The 19,567-nt window shown below is 33.2% G+C and overlaps 1 protein-coding gene across 7 annotated transcripts in view; it reads right to left on the reverse strand.

Annotated features, from left to right (window-relative positions):
* The window catches only part of LOC120632507 (protein unc-13 homolog A), a 64,173-nt gene extending 53,056 nt beyond the window's left edge, over positions 1–11,117 (reverse strand). For 3 of the 7 annotated variants that reach the window (XM_039902322.1, XM_039902320.1, XM_039902319.1), the window contains exons 1-6: positions 6,432–11,117; positions 4,296–4,339; positions 4,108–4,198; positions 3,405–3,413; positions 2,583–2,657; positions 1,892–2,111 (exon numbers count right to left, since the gene is read on the reverse strand). In XM_039902322.1, the coding sequence (XP_039758256.1) occupies positions 1,892–2,111; positions 2,583–2,657; positions 3,405–3,413; positions 4,108–4,198; positions 4,296–4,339; positions 6,432–10,985 (4,993 nt within the window). In that variant the 5' untranslated portion in view covers positions 10,986–11,117. The remainder of the gene's footprint in view (positions 1–1,891; positions 2,112–2,582; positions 2,658–3,404; positions 3,414–4,107; positions 4,199–4,295; positions 4,340–6,431) is intronic. The other 4 variants (XM_039902325.1, XM_039902324.1, XM_039902321.1 and 1 more) reach the window with 2 other exon arrangements.
* Positions 11,118–19,567: the final 8,450 nt, after the last annotated feature.

A 19,567-nucleotide genomic window follows, 5' to 3' on the forward strand; every position in this document is an offset into this window, starting at 1 on the left:
AAGAAGCATAAGTAAAAGATATCCCAACGAAAAAATAAAAAACGATTTATTAGATTTAATTGATGATACCAATAAAATAGATTTTAAAATAACGTTGATGCTTTTAAAATGTACGCTAATATGGCAATGACGTGCAGTCGAGAAAGTAGTGTTTCGATGCAAACCGAATATTATTTCGCGACACCGACTGCCCGCCTTCATGATGGTGCAAATGAGTCTAATCGAATAATTGAAATCGTAATTTTGAAAATATGTGTGTATTACACTTTATACCGATAGCCATGCACACCAATTGAAGCGAAAAGGATAATTTTCTTACGGGAAGTGTTCATGCCTTATTATATGAGGTCACACGTAAAAATATATGAAACAGTGAAATCAAAAGACAACGTCGAGAGAAAAGAAGACTTAAATACATTTGTTATATAATATAATAAAACGATGTATTTTGATAATAGGTTTTGATTGCTAGTGTACAAAACATATTGGGAATTTGAAACCTAAGCTATACCCAATTTACAAGTCAGTTCATTGTACATTGATAGCAATGGACGATCATGCAGGAGTCATGCTTAATATTTTGTTCTAAAAGTATATTATTAGGCTACAACGACAGTTTCTGATATTTAATTATTTTTATGGTACCATAAAAAAATTATGTGAATATTACCTTAAGTTTAGATGCCATCTATATTGCTAAAGCTATTAAGTATTGGAAATAAACTGTGTTTTTCGAATAACAAAGATCGTTACTACATAATAATATTATGATATCATAAAACATTAAATGAACGCGAAATAAGCTTATGTTTTGAGACCTTCGCCCCTAACTCTTACTAAGAAGAACAAAAACTTGAGGAGTAGAATGACCTTTTAAGTGCTATTCAAAGGATTCAAGTATAAGAGTCATAATATTCTTTGAACGTCTGGCACATATATATTAAAATTATGGAACGTATTTCATAGTACATAATAAACTGAGTAATGAAAATCAGTGCAAATCAAATCAATTTTTATATAATTTGTGTGATACATTTAACCTAGCCCTACTAATTTAAATAACTTTACCTGAACTGTTACACTTAAAAATTTTATTACCAATTTAATAGATCGTGTGATTTCTTGTTCTTTTATAATCTATATTTATTTTTGCATAGTATGAAATTTATCCATAAAACTGCAGATTATTATTATATATAATGTTATTATCACAATCAATAATTTAGTTGGTTGGCTATTGTAAATTGTTGGACGAATAAAACGACTGTTAAATTTTATGTAGAATCTTGAACTAAACACGACTGCTTTTAGCGTCGTTGTGCAACAAAGATCTTGTCTGAGATGTGACCCACTATGAGTGCATCTTGACACTACTTCAACTTAATAAGGAGAACGGCGCTTTGCCGCTGCCAGAAAAGTAGAAAACATCGAAAGCATAAGTTTTAACATATCTTTATGATGTAACGATCTTCGTAATGGGGTCGTGACCATTTATTATATATATTCACCGAACTCGGAGAGTAATTTGAGTTCGTTATTTATTTCCTACTTTGTCTAGTATAGTATGCCATATCGACTTCCGTGATAATAATAGAAAGAAAAAACGAAACTAAATAATATTTCGTTTGGTAAAGATATTATTTGGTTCCCCCATAGAATAATATACCTCTTCTATTATCATCACGGCTTATTTGGTAATTGGTAATAAGTAAACTTGCAGTAGTGAAATTTAGACACTTAGATATTTGATGAAAGTCATATGAGCAATGCTATAAAACTAAAAGCTAGACACTTAATTTGAAAAGATCGTCGACTTAATGGTATTGGTTATTTTAAAAGTAAAACCAATTACCAAATAGGAAAATTTCAACAAACATAATCCAACACTTACTCTGTAGACAATCAGCATTGAGCAAATCTTTGCATTTTTCGTGGCATTTGACCCCGCACTCAGTGCACCTAACACCTTGCCTTGCGATACCCCAAAGCAAGCCTTCGCACTCGTAACAGTATGTGGGAGAAGTGGCCGTCCATAATACAAAGTTGTGAGGCGTGGTCGATGAAATCGGGTAGATCAAAGCTTGTAAAGTCTTCTTGTAAACGTGCATTTTCTGTAACACACTTTATGAATTAGAGTTTAAGTAAATATTATACACATATTTATCACACTTATATTGATATATTGATATTCATGATTATAACAATAAAGTTATTTTATTATTTTTAATAGTTACTCATTATCACCATAAACAACCCATTACCGGCCCGCTACAGAGCACGGATCTCCTCTCAGATGAGAAGGGTTTAAACCGCTGCGCGCTGGTCAAATGCGGTTTGGTAGACTTCACACGCCGTGGAGAACATTACGGAGAACTCTCCGGTATGCAGGATGTTTTCCTTTACCGTTTATAGCAAGTGATATTTAAATGGCTTAGATCAAAAATGCACATAGCTCCGCCAATTCCGTGGAGAGTGTCGGGGCTCGAACTCGGTCTTCACGAAAGGAAAGCCGAAACCTTACCCACTTGTCTGTCATCGCTTCCTTAATAGTTACTCTTATACATTTTTAGTTGTAAACTTACCAGTTCTTCATCATTTAAAGTGGCTCGGTGGACCGCTGATGTCAAACCTGCATTCCTCTTCGTAGCAGCCATCGTCTATTTATAAATACTATAATTAGCAACTTGTCTTTTCTAACCAATTCTACTACATTAACTTCTTGCTTGTATGCTTGTCGACTATTAAATTTAAACTAAGAAAACTCCAAATTTTTTTTCATTCTAAACTTCAGTCTGTTTTACTGTTAAAGTTTTAAAATGTATGCTACTCATGCTATAATTAAAAGCTGTTCTTTAAGCCTGTTGTCAATTAATTGTATTTTATCACTACTAAGAATTTTAATTATAGTTTAATAAGTAAACCTGATTTAACTTGTTGCCATATGGGAAGAATATTATATATAAAAAGTAAACAATGTAGGTATACGTATATGATTATGCAAATAAATTTTGTGCAAGTATCTTTTAAACGAAGAAAATGACAGCACCAATGTCATTTCCGATACCTCTATTCAGCGAGGAGTTTTGAATAATGTTATCAGCAATCAAAATATTAGATTTAAATCAAAATAAAATTTAAAATAAGCTCGTGCATAATTCCATAGTATATAAATCCTAAGAAGTAACGTACGTACGTACCTATTGTAGATTTCAGAGTTGTTAACACGTTTAATATGTAAAAAATGGTAGCAAAGTAGCTGTCACATGCAAACGAGTAAGGCATACAATTCTGAAGAGAAGAGAGGAGATAAAATTATAAGAAATTAATTTCATATCAAAAGCGGTAACATCAAATTTAATAGATTTCCATGCATAGAAAAGAAAGTGTTATTGGGAGAGTAGTACCTTAAGAACCTGCAGGTCCACGGTTAGGGGTAAAATGCAATGAGATTATTAATTTAGATCAGGAATTTTCAGTTGCAGTATTTTGGTTCCGCTACGCAATAATAAGATTTCAGGTGACCCCTACGTTCATTACACATTGCAGGTAGATTGGTGATGAGATGTCGTCTAAAATAAGGTAGGTAAAGTTCACCTACACAAACAGCATTAGAAGGGAAACACATAAATCACAGTTAACATAATACATCAAAGAAGAAGGAAGGATTTATACAGACTGCTCAAAAGTCTTTAACAAAATCATGAAGTTAAAACAATACACGAAGAGATCTTGTAAGAGAAAATTTTGCAACAGAATAAATTTAATTTTCTTATTTGCTTATATTTTAAATACAAAGATGTCACCGTGAATTGTTAAAAAATATAATGTAGAAATTTCCTGTTGAGAAGAAAACATTTATTACGCGCCTAATGTTACTAAGCATCAGGAAGCGTACGTCGATGCGAGCCGTAAACATTTACGACCAGTTTCAAATATCTACCTTTAAACAATCCACAAACCCCATCAATTATTTTTCTGATAATAATATTGCATATTACTTTTCATATAAGATAGTAATTGAAACCGGCCAAAAAATAAATAGATCTATTAACTCCATTTTTATTCAGATAAAATTGACACAGAATAAAAAATGAAAATGTTACTTACAAGTTCGGATACCAGAGGAATAGATTTTCTTCTAGGTCGTATGTCTGGCATACTGTCAATGTTGCTATAAAATGGATTATCTCCTGGATGCCTGATAAAAATATTTTTTTTAGTTAGATATGATAAACGGGTAATAACAATTTGGTAAAAACTAAAACTTTAATAAAGTTAATAAAATGTAGTCATACCCATTTCCTCGGCCACCTTGCTCGTTGAACCCACCAGTGCCATTCTAAAAATAAACAAAAATAACAATTAGAGAAAAATAATAAAAAAAAATGAAAAAAAAAACATTTTATTGAAACCAAAAGTAACATGAAATCGTGAACAAATAGTACATATATATAAAACCAATATAATTTTCATACTATTAAAATAATTTTATAATTCTTTCTCGAAATTGCTTTGGGTGATACGACTTACTAACTTATATTTATTATTCTGTAAAAACAAATAATCAAAAGTGAACTATTTTGTACAAAATTCAATACAAATAAGTTTAATATGAAAATTATATCGTTAAACAATAATGAATAATTACGACTATATACCGCAAATGGAGAATTAACACACTTACAAAGTTTCTAGGTTACCTTGCTAACAAATTATTATTCTTAGATTAATAAAATGGGAGATGTCTTGTTGCTGAATTTCATTATCCTGAATAGTATTTGATTTTAAAGCAATGTTCTAAACTTATATGATAAATAGACAATGTGCTCAAGCTGGAACGGATACAATGTCCCAAAATTATGATTACCACTCCAACCACTTTTTAATAACTGTAAATTGCTCTTTGTTGGTTTTTTGTTCTGCTCATACTTTAAAGATAGATAACATCTAATTCTCGCTAAGTTAACAATGACAGTACATAAGTGCTTTCTAATTTTTTTCAAGTGTCAAAAGCTATACGAATGTGTGTCCTAGATAATTTAACATCTAGACTATAATCAATTTATAATATATTCATCATTTATGTAATGTTTATGCGTAATTTTTATGAAATTGTTCAAATTGCGAGCATAATTGAGTAAGCATAATATTACTTTTATTTTTTGTTTTATAATCAGTTTGTTTATATATGCATACAAATATATATTATTTGGAATTATAGACACTAAAAGCACTTTTACTATCGTTTGAGTAAATATTTTTTTTATGCTACACATTTTCAAAACCAACCACTATTTTAGTAAATATATCGTCGATTAAAGCATCATAGTATGATAATGATAGCCAATCTCTTCTATGAATAAAACAAATACTTTCTCTTTATGATATGATACGATATGACACGGCGAATGATTTTGTACCTTATTTTATTCCAGGCTATTTAATGAGAATATGTTTAATGATGACGTCATACATAACAATTTGAATTAGCGCTTGGCACTAATTCTATTTTAAAACTAAGCCATTAACTTACCAATACTGATAACTTGTTTATTTGATTTTGTCTAACGAGTATATGTTAATTATACAATTACTTTAAGCAATGTATATTGATGTGAATATAGTTTTGAATGAATATTTTCTCAAGTTTATTTTTTTATAAAATTTTTAAATGTCAATCGTGTAAATCTTAGAAAGTTTTATTTTTATCTAATTATTGCCTCAAATGTATTTAGCGTCATTAGTATAAATTTATAATAGTTATGCAAGTAGATTATTATTTTAATAATGCAGGCACCCCAATAGTAATATCATAATGATTTACAAAAAGTTTATAAAACTTTTGCCGTACATCGTAAATTCGTACTGCACAATTATGCTTTATAGTAAGGAACATCTTGGTTGAAGCAGTGAATTTGTTTTTATTGGTATTCCCAAAATGGTATTATTTAGTTACTATTCCACAGAGTTTATTATAAAATCTAATCATAGGTGTTTTTAGTATAACTATTGATCGCGGTAATAAACAAAGTCACAACCATTAACCTGTTTGTTCTTGTTTTACAAAGAAAATGTTTTTTTTTTAATACAGCAGGTGTCGGTAAATTGTATACGTAATATAAGATCAAGCATATTGTAGATAATTGTTAAATTCATATCTTATTATAAGGTAAGCATATTATCATCCAAATATTATATCAATGAATAAGCCTATTTTTGCTATTAACCTATTTATGTAGATAATAGTAACTATTCAAGATTTATAACATATTCAGAAACAGTAAAGTTGTTCGGTTAGTTTCTGTTAAAATTCTAGGGAGCTACATAATGTCATATTAATGTTTGAAATAGTTTTTCAAAATTTTACTTTATATTATTAGTGCTTAGCTCTTAACTCTAATTTCGTGAAATTTTTGCATAAGGTAACTTACACCAGCACTAACTTTATCCTTTTCTGTAGATGGAGTTGTCTCAGCTGGTGTTTCTGTTGTTTTCTCTTCGGCTTTTCGATCTTTCAGGGCTTTAAGTAGTTTCCATTTACTTCCAACTGGAGCATCTTGTTGTGGTGTAGCTTCAGCTGGAACTGGAGCTTGGTGGGATAGTGGAGTATCATAATCCTCTTCAAATTCATCTCCACTTTGCACTGGACTATCAGGTCCTGATGTCTCACCTGAACCCGAATCAGAATATGATTTTTCATCATCATCTGACTCTCCATCTGGAGCTATGTCATCTGATTTTTCGTCAATAACAGGAAAGGTTGTAACTTCTTTCCATTTTTCCTCTGAAGGCTCCTCGTCACATTTTACCTTAATAGACACAGTTTTAAGTTTTAATTCTCGTAATACAAAAGACATTTTTTCTTTTAATATTTCTTTAGACTCCACTATTCCTTCTTCTTCAAACTCAGGCTCTTCTGCTAAAGTTTTTTCCCTTTCTGCTTCTAGCTGTGACTGATGTTCCATTTCCTCTAACTTTCTTAGCTCATAACAATACCACTCATCTTCTGAATCTATGCTATCTTCCGTACTCTGACGTCTAGATGATACTCTTGAGCCACTTCTCCAGGAATGTGTACTTTTGCTATCATCATCATCGTGTTTGTTTGGTATTTCCAAACTTTGTTGATGTCTTGGCTGAAACTTATTAGGTATACCTCGAACACTTTGAATAGATGGACTGCGTTCTGTAAAGGTCATTGACTCTTCTGGGGCTGAGCTACTTATTATTTCTGGTGGACTTGTTTTGGGAGGACTAGATTTGGTTGATCGTTTAAATTTCTGACATTGTTCTTCAATTTCTTCTTCTGCAATACGTGATTCAACTTTTGGTGGAGAAGTATCAGACATCTGATCGTCAGATACAGAAGATGATTTGCGTAGCCGGTATTTACCTAACGCTCTAGATACCGCAAATTCTTGCGAACTACCGTTGTAAGATTTGTTATTATCAGTGATTACTTCATCACCTGTTGCTGCTTTTTTAACATCTCCTACAGTAGCGAATAGTGAAGAAGGAGAGCGATTTTCTTCCTTTAAATCATCTTCAAAAGGATCTATATTGGATATATCGGTATCGATATCAAGCTTTTCTAATTCAGTGATGTTATCTTTATTCATCTGACTTACCCGAGCAAAATGAAAGTCAATATCATCACTCTTATCCCTAGGTAAAGTATTACTTTGAAATTTTTCATTTTCTTCAATTATACATTCACTATCATCATCTTGAAACTCTATACCGTGATGCTGTAGTTCTTGGATCATTTGCTGCTGTTCTATTGTTTCCTGATTATTTACTTTTCTTTGTTTAGATTTGGTTGGTACTTTAGCAAAAACATTACCCTCATGTGTTGAATCAGAAAAAACGCTGTCACTATCCTCGGATTGAGCACTAGACCGCCCACCAGACCATTCTGTTTCAGATGTTTCAGGATCTGATAGTGATTGGTGGCTTGCTTGCTGTTTCCTTCTAGCTTTTTGTAGTAGTCCTGACATTGATGCAACTAAATGATATTTCTTTTTACGTCTCTGAGCAGATAATAGTCTTTCTTTTAGTGATTTTTCTTGTTGCGTTTGCTCAACTGTATCTACACCAGTTGGTAAAGAATGCGATCTATGTTTTTTTGGCAGGTGTAAGTCCGGAAGCCAGTGACTCATGGATGACATTGCAGATTTCAGTGACGAAGTTCTTTTGGGTTTCTTGTTTTGTTTGTCAGCTGTTTTACCTTTTAAATTTGAAGATATAGATAAATACCCCGATTCTGAAACCAAAACACCCGATGATTCAACGTATTGTTCCTTTCTTAGTAAAGTTTGTTCCATTTGTTTGTCATATCCTTGTTCATCATTTAGTGCATTGCCATTTCTCTGATCATATTGCTGTTGTTTAAAATATTCTTGCTGTAGCTGATTTTGAAACTGCTTTCTCTCGGTTATACTCAGAGAGTGTGATTTTAGGCTAGAGGTCTCAACTGAGCTAGTAGGCGACCTGTTGCCTCGCCAGGATATTTGATCTTCTAAAGAAGTTCTTTTTGGTGAGTCATATCTACTGGAAGTTGGATAATAGGAAAGTGCGTCAGTCAAATTTCCGGTTGGATATCCTGACCTATGGTTATTTGATTTATATCCATTTTGTTGAAAGTGGACATCATTTGATCCTAATGTGTTTGCTCTTGTCAATGGCTTCTTAGGTACATTTGCTGCTGACATAACAACAGTTTGCGCATGATAACTTGGTTCTGGTGGATACGAATCTATTGTTTGTTTAGGAACCGGCTCTATAATTTCATTTCTATCTAATAACTCGGAAAAACGCCTATCTTCAGAGAGCACTCCCCTTGGTGTACTATAAACTGTAGTAAAAATTGGTTGCCTATTGCCAGCCACAGAGTATATAGAAGGTGCTTCATTTTGATAATAATAATCAATATTACTAATGGTACTTTGACCACATATTGAATACGGAATATCGCTTTTTAAAAAACTAGAATCAATTTTTTCTTGCAACCTATTAATATCGACCGACGTGTCTTTAAAGTTGTCACTTTTCCTCATATTGTAGTCTTTTTTGATATCCTTCTCTTCAAACTGATACGAGTCTACTAATGTTTCTAAATATGGTTTGGAATCAATTTCATATGATACTCTTTGAACCGATTGTGGGGAAGGAATTCTTACTCTATGACCATCATGTATAGAATGAGCAACCCTTCCCGTTTTAGGTGAACCAGGGCTCTTTTCTAAGCTCGACCAACCACTCATTGATGATAGACCCGAGTCTGATTTTGCTGCTACAATATTAGTACTATCTCTTTTTAAATGTTTTGGTGAGGTTTTTGGGGATTTTGGTGATCGTGGACTTAATCGCATAGTTTCAGCAGGAAAAGAAGAACCTGTCGATAGCATAGATTGATGCGCAGATAGCAATTCATTGTTACTTTCAATTGTTGAGAAATGTGGAGCACCATTTGGAGGCGCAGGTGGAGGAGGACTAGGAGATTTCCGTAGTCTATTTTCTTCAAAACTCATTTCTAGTATATTATCTGCAGTTTCATCATATATTTCATGAACAGATAACGGTGAATGTTGTTCTGTACAACTTTTATAAATTTCACTTAATGTTTGTGTTGTACTTTTTGTCGAATAATAATTTTGTTTTGTAATATCAGTTACTTGATAAGGCGAACTATACTCAAATCTTTCTCTTGATAAAGCACCAGGCGATTTCGATACTTTGGCTGCTATTTCAGCGTTAGCTACAGCTGAACTGTATGCTAATCGACCTGTTACTGTTGTATAAGGTTCTGTTGTTGTTCTTTCATGTACAAATTTTCGCCGAGGAGATAAAGATGGTGGTAAATAATCTAATGTTCTATCCGCCACTGTATGTTCAGAAAGTGATAATCTAGATGGAGACTTATCTCTAACGGAATTATCTTTTGGTATTGTTAAAATAAAATCATCAAAACTTTTCATCATATCATTTATACCCCAATTTTCTCCACCTGTATACATATTTTTTAGTTGTTCATTTATAATATGTCCATCTTCAACTAAGGTTTTAGCTTCTATATCTCTATCTCTGTCTCGTTTTGCTGTTACTTTTGTTTCAGGACTAAGGAGCCTTGTTTTCAAGTCTTTTAACTCTCTCGAATCTTTGTGTAATTGGGTTGTCAACCTATCTAATTCATGTAATTTATCTACTGTAATTTGATCTATTGTACTTAAGGTAGACAGATGAACCATATCTCTTTCACTTATACCAGGCCCACCCTGCAAGCCACAGTAATTTTTATAATCACTGGCACTGAAAATTTGCCTAGACGTAGTAGGTATAATTTCTACTTCAGTTTCTTCCGGCGCTTCCCAAATCATATCCAATTGTGAAGGTGGTCTAGAAGTTTCGTCACACACTAAATCATCTCTATAAGCCTGATTTAAACTTCTATAGAAAGCCTCGTTTGATTCCATAACCTCTTCTTGGGGATCTAATAACACTCCACTCCTGTCTATATCTAAGCCATCTTCAATTACATCTTCCACAGTGCCATTACCCAATATTTCTCTGATTACTTCTAGCCTTGACATAGGATCTCTAGATGTTACTGTGCGACACGCATAAAAATCAAGAAGAGTAGATATTACACCCTGTTGATCTGCTAGCAACGATTCTAATCTTTCCAATCGATCCCACATTCTTACATATTCCTGGCTTAGAAGATCAAGAGCTCGCCACGCATATTTTAATTCAGTTTCTAGGATATTAAGACGAGTACCGAGACGTTCCATATAGTCACTAATGATGTAGTCACCGGAGTAAGGGGGCAGGTCGGGAGGTAAAGTGAGGGAGCCGATATCGTCCATATCGACCTCGGCACCCCCACTCCCGCCGCCCTCGTTTTCCTCCATCTCGTCGTTTGCACCTGCCCCAGCATTGTCGTGAATTTCGTGCATCATCTTTGGTTGGAACAGTGGGTTGAACATAACATCTCTCACTATAACTCATCCCATATCGTTTTAATTTTAACACTTTTTGCACAAAAAAGTTTCGCGCCACATTTGGTCCTTTTAAATGTCATTTTCACACTTGCGACTTAACACATATTGTTTATTATTGTTAGTTCACTTTTATAATTATTAATAAAAACTTTTTAACACTTTATGAATACTTTGTACTTAGACGGAATTTAATTATTTACTTTTCATCAAAAATATACTTTTAAATATTGAAAATTGTAAATCACTTTCCTGGAAAAAGTTAAATGAATGATTAGAACCTATCGTAGGGAGCATACTGTTTTGTGCATAACTTATATTATGTACAAATCAGTAAAAGGAGGGGATGTAAACCTCAAAAACAAGTAAACGGTTATTTTTTTTCAATTCAACATTAAAATATACAATACACTTTTTATTGATGTCATATAAATATTTTTTTATCAATATAACTATTTTTTTAGTTTACGTGTTTTATGGAGGCAGCTAAGCGGTTCGTAATTGATCCCACATGAGAAGATGATTCCCAGAGGTGGAAGGTGGCGACCAGTTTGGGATGAGGAAAGGAGAAAGGAGAGGAAACATGGAACCACCACCGCTTCACTGAAAATAATAGGGATTAGGACACACTGACAGTATGGGCCCTCTTAGTTGTTCCTAAGTGGTAAACAAACCGAATTACTAGCAAAGTATAAGATGTCGTTTATTAATTAAAGATCCAAATTATTTATCACTGAGAGTTAATTCGAAAAAAAAATACTAAAATAAACACAAGACCACTTCCGAAATAAAATTGAGTATAATTTGCAAATGTAAATATATCACATTAATACTGAGTTTATGTCAATAGTAATCCCACTCCCCAATCTTATTTCTGTTTATAACGATCGCAGACGGAGCTGAGTATCCATAAATAGCGCTATCTTATCTGGAATAATATTTTGATTATAGCACATGACCGTCCCATGCGGAATCGATTTTCAATAACCTTTTAATAACAGAATTTCGAGATCGGATGATATAATTATTGTTATGATTATTATGAATAAGAGCTTTCATATTTCTAAATAGCAGTATAATTAAATTAATAATACGCTATTTAGAAATTGTAAACTAATCAAATTCAACAATATGCAATAACGAATGTGAAGTATAATAAATAATAATATTCTAGGGTTTATTGTGTAAAAAGACGCCGGATGAAATAAAATAGTTTAGCGTTTTTCGCAATACTTGAACTCATCTCGAAATAAAACTTCTAAACTCTATTAAGCTCCATTAAACTGCATTATTAGTCTAGCGGCTAGCATCGCATCTTCAACTACAGATCAGGAGATACTGAGATTAATTCCAGGGTCAGGTTTTCCCATTAGGAAATGTTCAATACTAGCCCGAAATTAGAAAATGGCCGTTTTCCACTCCTCTTTCTTCTTATTATGTGTAGCGTTCCAGTTGCTATCACGAACATCGGATGACATTGGAGCAGCGTAGGGGGTCTACGCTCTTAAACCATCCTTTGTAGGAGAAAAGGGACCTATGCCAAGCAGAGAAACAAAAATAGGCTTTGGATGATGTTGACGATGTAAAAAATCAAGTAAGTATGAAAAATACTTATGTGTGTTAAGTCTTTTACGGATCCTTCATCCAAGATGATTAGAATATTTAACTTTTATTTAGAGCAAAAAAGAAAAATATCTCCCTGATACATTAATGTCTTAATTTGAAGCTCTTTTACGAAAGATTTGAGGAGATCCCTGAGTAATAGTCTTTCGTCTCACGGCAACACACTAAATTAGTCGCAATCAACCGAGGGGGTATAAAGTTCCCTAGAATAGCAATCGCCGATTGAAACTTTTGGAGACTGGCCAAAATTGACTGAAACTTTTATTCAACACTAATTGGATTTGTAGATTTCCATGGGAAATGCACAACGCTGGTTTTGTTAGCCAACACATGTGGGTTTTAGAATTCGAATTGCAGTCACTAAAGATTAGTTTTATAAAAGCCGATTTTTATTTTTTGACCATCGTGTTCTACTTTAAAGAACCGACAGACGACACACCTTTTAAGAGACAATGTATATCTTTAACAATAACGATCGAAATATACTTTGTGGATTTCCAATTATGAAAATTTGCGGAATTATAATTTGCTAAGTCAATGTTAGCAATCTTTCATTGTTAAGTCACCATTTATTGGTATGCGAAGCTTGCGTTGAGAGTTAGTATATTTTGTAAGATTATGATTTACATCGTAAAGAATTGCTCGGTTTTCGCAAAGTATGGCAAATTTAGCTTTATGTTCTTTAAAACAATAGAAAATATTTCTATTATTGTTTCTGTTACTAAGATATAATTATTTGTTTATTTAATATTTGTTTTGTGTATGAATAGAAAACAATTACTAAATAAATATTGATAACAAAACAAGCTTTTATTTAAAGGCTCTAAAAGGAACTCAGCCACAATATCAAATGAAAATGTATAAGAGACATACCTTAAAAAGTAACAAAGTAACGTTGATTGTAAAAAGGTGTCTCGGCCTTATACTTATGTGGCTCTGTGGTATTATATTTAGCTATTATATTTGCTCTTGTTATATTTGTATCACTCGCTGAACTGAGTAAAATTGAACTCCACTTTAAAAATCTCTACCCCAATTTAGGGTAAAGAAATTAGAGGCTGAAATTATATTTTGCTCAATAAATAGGCAATCAAAAATAAAACAGAGTAGAATAAGTAAGCTGAAGCATAGGTAAATGAATAATGTTGCCAGTCCAACCTCGCTATATTTACGAGTCGCGAAGCAGAACTGTCGCTTCGAGCCCAATTTTAACTGTCAGGTAGGTTCACACAGCATTTAACGGATTCAAATTTAGACTACATAATATTATAGCTACCACGTTTCAGAACTAAACTATTAGGTGTTATTTTAGCTTGGAATGAGTTAAAATACATAAATCCAATAAATTCAAAAATGAAACTGCAGATTAGTAAATTAGATTTGGTATAAGAAAAACCAATTGTCATATACAACTTAGTACCTTTACAATTTAAAAAAAAGAATAGAAAAAAAAATGTTTTATGCTCGAAGTAAAAACGACGGGATGTTATAAGTTCGACGTGTCTGTGTGTATGTTTATTGTGTGTGTGTGTGTTTGTCAGGCTGTGGCATCGTATTTTCCGAGTTTTTTCCAGCCTAAGAGTAAGCTTAACATAAGTCATGTATAACTGTGGGATGTGTGCCTAGTGATCGCATAGCAAAAAAATCAAATTTGTATACGATGCTTATGGTTGCTCATTGTACAAAAAAAATTACGCCGAGTGATTACGTATCTCGCGATAGGCTTGCGACAGGCGTTAATCTTGCAATCACTGCTGTCAAACGTCACTTTTGTATACAATAAATAGATAAAAGTGATTTTTGACAGCATTGATGGTAATATTTACGCCGGCCGCAACCCTGTCGCGAGATACGCATCACCATGGCGGTGTGGCTTAAGCATCTACGTCTGTTGCCTATCGAAACGTCAGTTTGGAAAACTTGTTTTGCGAGTACTATAAAACTTTCGCTCATATTTGTTTTGCTGACAATTGATCAGCTAAGAATGAGAGCAAATTATATTGTTTCTCAAGTTAAAGCCGTGATAGCCCAATGGGTAGGAATTAGACTTTACATTCGGTTCTAATCCCAGCACGCAGCTCTAACTTTTCTAAGTTATGTGCGTTTTAAGCAATTAAAATCTCACTTGCTTCAACGGTGAAGGAAAACATCGCGAGGAAACCTGCATACCTAAGAGTTCTCCATAAAGTTCTCAAAGGTGTGTGAAGTCCACCAATCCGCACTGGGCTAGCGTGGTGGACTACGGTCTAAGCCCTTCTCATTGTGGTAGACCCGTGCCCTGTAGAGTTCCGGTAATTTGTTGATATGACGATCTATTGATTCGCATTCTCGAACAAACATATCTAGGCGTTACGGAAAGACATTGAAGTCGTAAAGAAACCAGTTAATCTTACCAATGAGAGGTACCTACGTTTTCAGTAAAATAATAGGCTGTTACTCTAAGTCTGTAATATACGGTCCAACAGTTCTTAACCCTGCGTGAGACTCGCAAAAATAAATCATCTGCCATGTAAACTTGAATTATAGCCTAAATCGCCCCATAAATTGTATCGTAAATTGCAAGTAAATGTAGAAAAATAACAAGTTACGGTAACCATTTTAATAAAACGTTAGCTTACAAAAAATCCTATTAGGTTACTATTTGTCACATATCTGAGTTATAAAAATCGATTGCTGTGCGTGTCACGCAACAACTTTAAAACAACCCATTTTAATTTAATTTTTGTTATATTAAGATAACCGTGAGCTGAAAAATCGACAAAATCGAAATCTATAGTTTGTATTACGACCAAAGTCTTCAAACAAGTCAAAGTCAAATATCTCTTTATTGAAATAAGCACATAGATGGCGCTTTTGATACAAAATGTGACAGAGAAGTAAGTTTATGGTGGTAACTAAATTAGTCAAATTAGCTAAAGGTACGAGGGTTTCAAACGCGCCCTGGTTTAATAAGAAGCCCACAACAAACTTAACCGGTTTTTTTTGTTATCACAATTTCACATTGTCATTTAAAACTATTTTAGAAGCAACCTGGTTAGAGTTATATATATTATAAACACCCAAGCTTTATTTATCGATGACGAAGCCCTTTGTACTATAATATGACGTTTCTATATGCTTACGATTAATACAAACTTTGATGTTTTTAAGAGACATCTCTAAGAAACCAACTGGTAGTTTATCGTCAAATTGAATACTATTTCCTTTAAATGAATTAATTATATATAGTCTAGTATATTGCACAGGATGTTTAGTTTTGTTTCCAATGTTCAAATAATTGCAGTCACATTTTCTCTTCAATTTATATATATTTGTCATAGATGACTTTGCTCTCTAGAACATGGTCACCATCTGTGCGCCTCATAAGTCAGAGTCACTCAGCGGGCAATGGAGAGAGCAGCCTAGTATCTTTATGTTACATAATCAGAACAATGATCTCTTTAGAAGAACCAGAGTTATTAACATAACTGAACGAGTTGCGAAGCATCATTGGCTATGAGTGGGACACGAAGCACGGATGAACATTCAATTTTGGGGTCTCAAGGTCGCCACTCCAGCACCTTGCGCGCAGTGTTGGTGACCCCAAAATAGGCGGGTAGTCGAAGTTAGGCGAGTTGCTGGTAGGCAGGCGAAATTAAGAGAAGTCAGAAATGATAATGATCGTGCATTTTGTATGTGGATCACATAATGGAATCACATCACAGGAATGTAAACAATTTTGTTAAAGCATTAAAAGTGTGTTCTTAGATTTTTCGCTTTGCATTACGTTAGCTCAGAATAATAAGAAAATCGAGATCAATTCTTATAAACAGGCAAACAGGCAACGGAAATATCTTGGATCCCATTACGATAAGAATTACAAAAGACAGTCAGAAACAATAGATATCTAAATTGTAAATAAAACCAGTTTACAATCAATGATAAAAATCTCATTTCCATTATAGTACGAATTGTACAATACTCTCTTTAATTACAGAATGGAAAACTGTTTTGCAAATAATAAAATTGTGTAATCTTATACGCCCTAAGTTCATAATTAATCAATCTTATCCGATATCTCCAGTAGACAGTTTGAATGAAGTTGAACTATTATATAAGCTACAGGAAAGAGAAGAATAATTAGACTAAATTCAATCTCCTTTCTGAAGATTTTGGATTGGACTTATTATTAATTTTGGGCTATAGTAGGTACCTACTGTTGAATATTTTATAAGTTAAACAAAATATTTAGTCTTTATAATATCAGATAGGCTTGCGCTTGACAAAAATCCAGATTCTTAGAAAATTCCGGTTCGCTGTTGTCGTAAAAGTGCTCAATGACAGGAAAAAATTAAAACAGGGTTCGTATCACAAATTCGGATAATATTTAACTATCAAGTATACAAACTGCGAATAAGAGTGAAGTAAGGCAACAACAACATGAAACGTTTTGTATCCGTTTCTGACACTTTCCGCTAGGATGTAGACCGCCTCCTGGCGATCTACTAATTGTGTTTCCTGCAATGTTTAGAAGAATACCTTCAAGGAAAGAGTGAATAGGCATTTTTTAGGCAAACGTGCTCCAACCTAGAACTCATCCTTGCTTTCTAACATGCATGATTGTCGTTGTGTCGAAACAAAAAAAAGGCACTACCTGAACAATCCTTCTAAAATCAACATTGCTTTGGTAAAACAACCGAAACGTAACAAACCGAAAGAGGTCAATTATCCATTCAACGGTCCACTTTATCGTAACAGGAAGAATAATATTTTATCTGCTGTCGAAAAGGCACCAATCATCAATTGTAGGTTACGTGTGCCAAGTTCCGCTATCCACCATAAATGTACTAGAGATTATTATGGAATATGAAGCGTAGTAAAGTAGTAGTAGTAAAGTAAAGTAATTAAAAAGTTACCAGATGCGTCTGGATTGTTTCATAACCCTAGCTTAATAAACCCCAATGTTTACGCGAAAATGATGCGAATGGTGTCAACTTTTCACGGCACTAAAGTTTAGCGTGAAAAATATAGCTGGAATTATTTCTTGCTGTCTTTACTCTGACGATGAACGCGTAACCAAGCTGAGAACATTCATTAAAAAAATTGTACATAAAACGTCTCTACATAAATCTTGGTTTATCTTAGACCTTTTGGACTACAGCTCTAAGGGTATCATCAGTATTTCAACACAATATTAGGTTGAGAAACCTTTGATAGCCAAGTGGTCAGAGTTTCGGCTTTATTTTTGTGGGTACCGAGTTATGTGCGTTTTTAATTTAAGAAAATTAAATATCGTAAAAATCTACGAATGCGTAGTGGACTATGGCTTAAAACCTCATCTCATTCTAAGTTGTGGAAATATAATAGGTAAAATAAATTCTAAGTCAAGGTCAATGGTAAATAAAATAAGATGCTGGGCAGGGTGATTACGTATCTCACGGCAGACTCCAGGCAAACTTACGACATGCGTAAATCGTACATTCTTTGCTGTCAAACCTCACTTTTGTAGCTTTTTTGTGTTAAAGTGACGTTGGATTGTGTGCAAAATAATTGCATTCTTTATATGCAATAAAAAAGATTAGTAAAAAGTTAGTGAAAAGATTAAGGTTCAGGCAGCCCTTCGTGTGGCTGAAATCTACAAGAATAATAGATGAATAAATTTAACCTTTTAAATAGATTTAATTTATTTTCCGGAAAAGCACTGTTTTATCACTTGTAGACAACATTTGCCAAGTTCCACTATTTTCCATAAATGAATTCAAGATTATTATGGAGTGAAAGAAAATGCATCTGTTGGCATCTGTTCAAACAACACCAGATGTGCCCCGGGTATTTCGTAACTCTGGTTTAATGAACTCTAGTGAAGATATTTCACCCCGTATGATCTCAGTCTAAGTTTTTTAGCTTGTTTGATAAAACAAGTGAGTCCTTTTTCAGAAATCAGCAGTGAAAATTACTGTGTTCTATGGCGTTTGGTTAAATATATACACTACGTACTCCAGTCTGCCTGCCAAAACCTTATTGAAACAGCGTGATATTATTACATGATATCACCCAAATTTTGTTAAGCTTCTTTCAAGCAGGTACTTTGTTATATAAACAAATTCCTAAAGTATATTTCTTTGTAAACTGACTATTAAATGCTTTGAGTTTTAACTCAATAGTTGTGAAACAGATAGCAGAAATCTTTTCGGAGTAAGTTCATTTCAAGTTTTGTGTTATTTAATTAAGCCCGTTTTTTTCGTCACTTATTACTAGCTTGCAATTAAGCACCTACCGGTCATTAGTAAAATACAAAATTACGTCCATTTAATGTTTTATTTTTTACATAGTTTCCGGCTGCGAATATTATGATAATCATTTATTTCTATTTCATTTTTCTGTAATTATAACTTAATTCACATATTAATTACCTCTTAGATGGCATACGTAAAGAATTTAATAATTTGATAAGTGAGGTAATTTATATTATATGTAGTGGTAGTTATATATAGTTTTTGGCCTATGAAATAAACGTATATTAACTTAATAACATTCGTCATCTCTCCTCGTAACGGAACTTATATAATACACGCAACTTATATTTACTCTCAACTTTAATATATGAATGTCGACTCTGGTTGTAAAACAAGGGATGTAATATTGAAGATGAAAGAACTTTAATTAAACAAAATCCAAATAACTCCTTACCCTACTTCTTTAAATATTTGCGACACTTCTGTTTTATTTATTTTAATACTTTGCTGCTCAATGACATTTAAAAAAAGCATTTACGTAGGCTAAACTTAATTTCTGCATTATCTACCATTCTAATCTTGGTAAAGTGGACAGGGTCGGTTGTGTCGAAGCATTTTTGAAATTTCCAAACGCGACCTTCATTCAATACTCATCTAACTAGGTAATGTTTATAATTGTTGGTGGTGAACTAAATAACTTACTCCCCATTCAGTAGTTTACGATATTGCAAT

This window comes from Pararge aegeria, chromosome 20 (genome assembly GCF_905163445.1).
Source record: "Pararge aegeria chromosome 20, ilParAegt1.1, whole genome shotgun sequence".
NCBI classification, from domain to species: Eukaryota; Metazoa; Arthropoda; class Insecta; order Lepidoptera; family Nymphalidae; genus Pararge; species Pararge aegeria.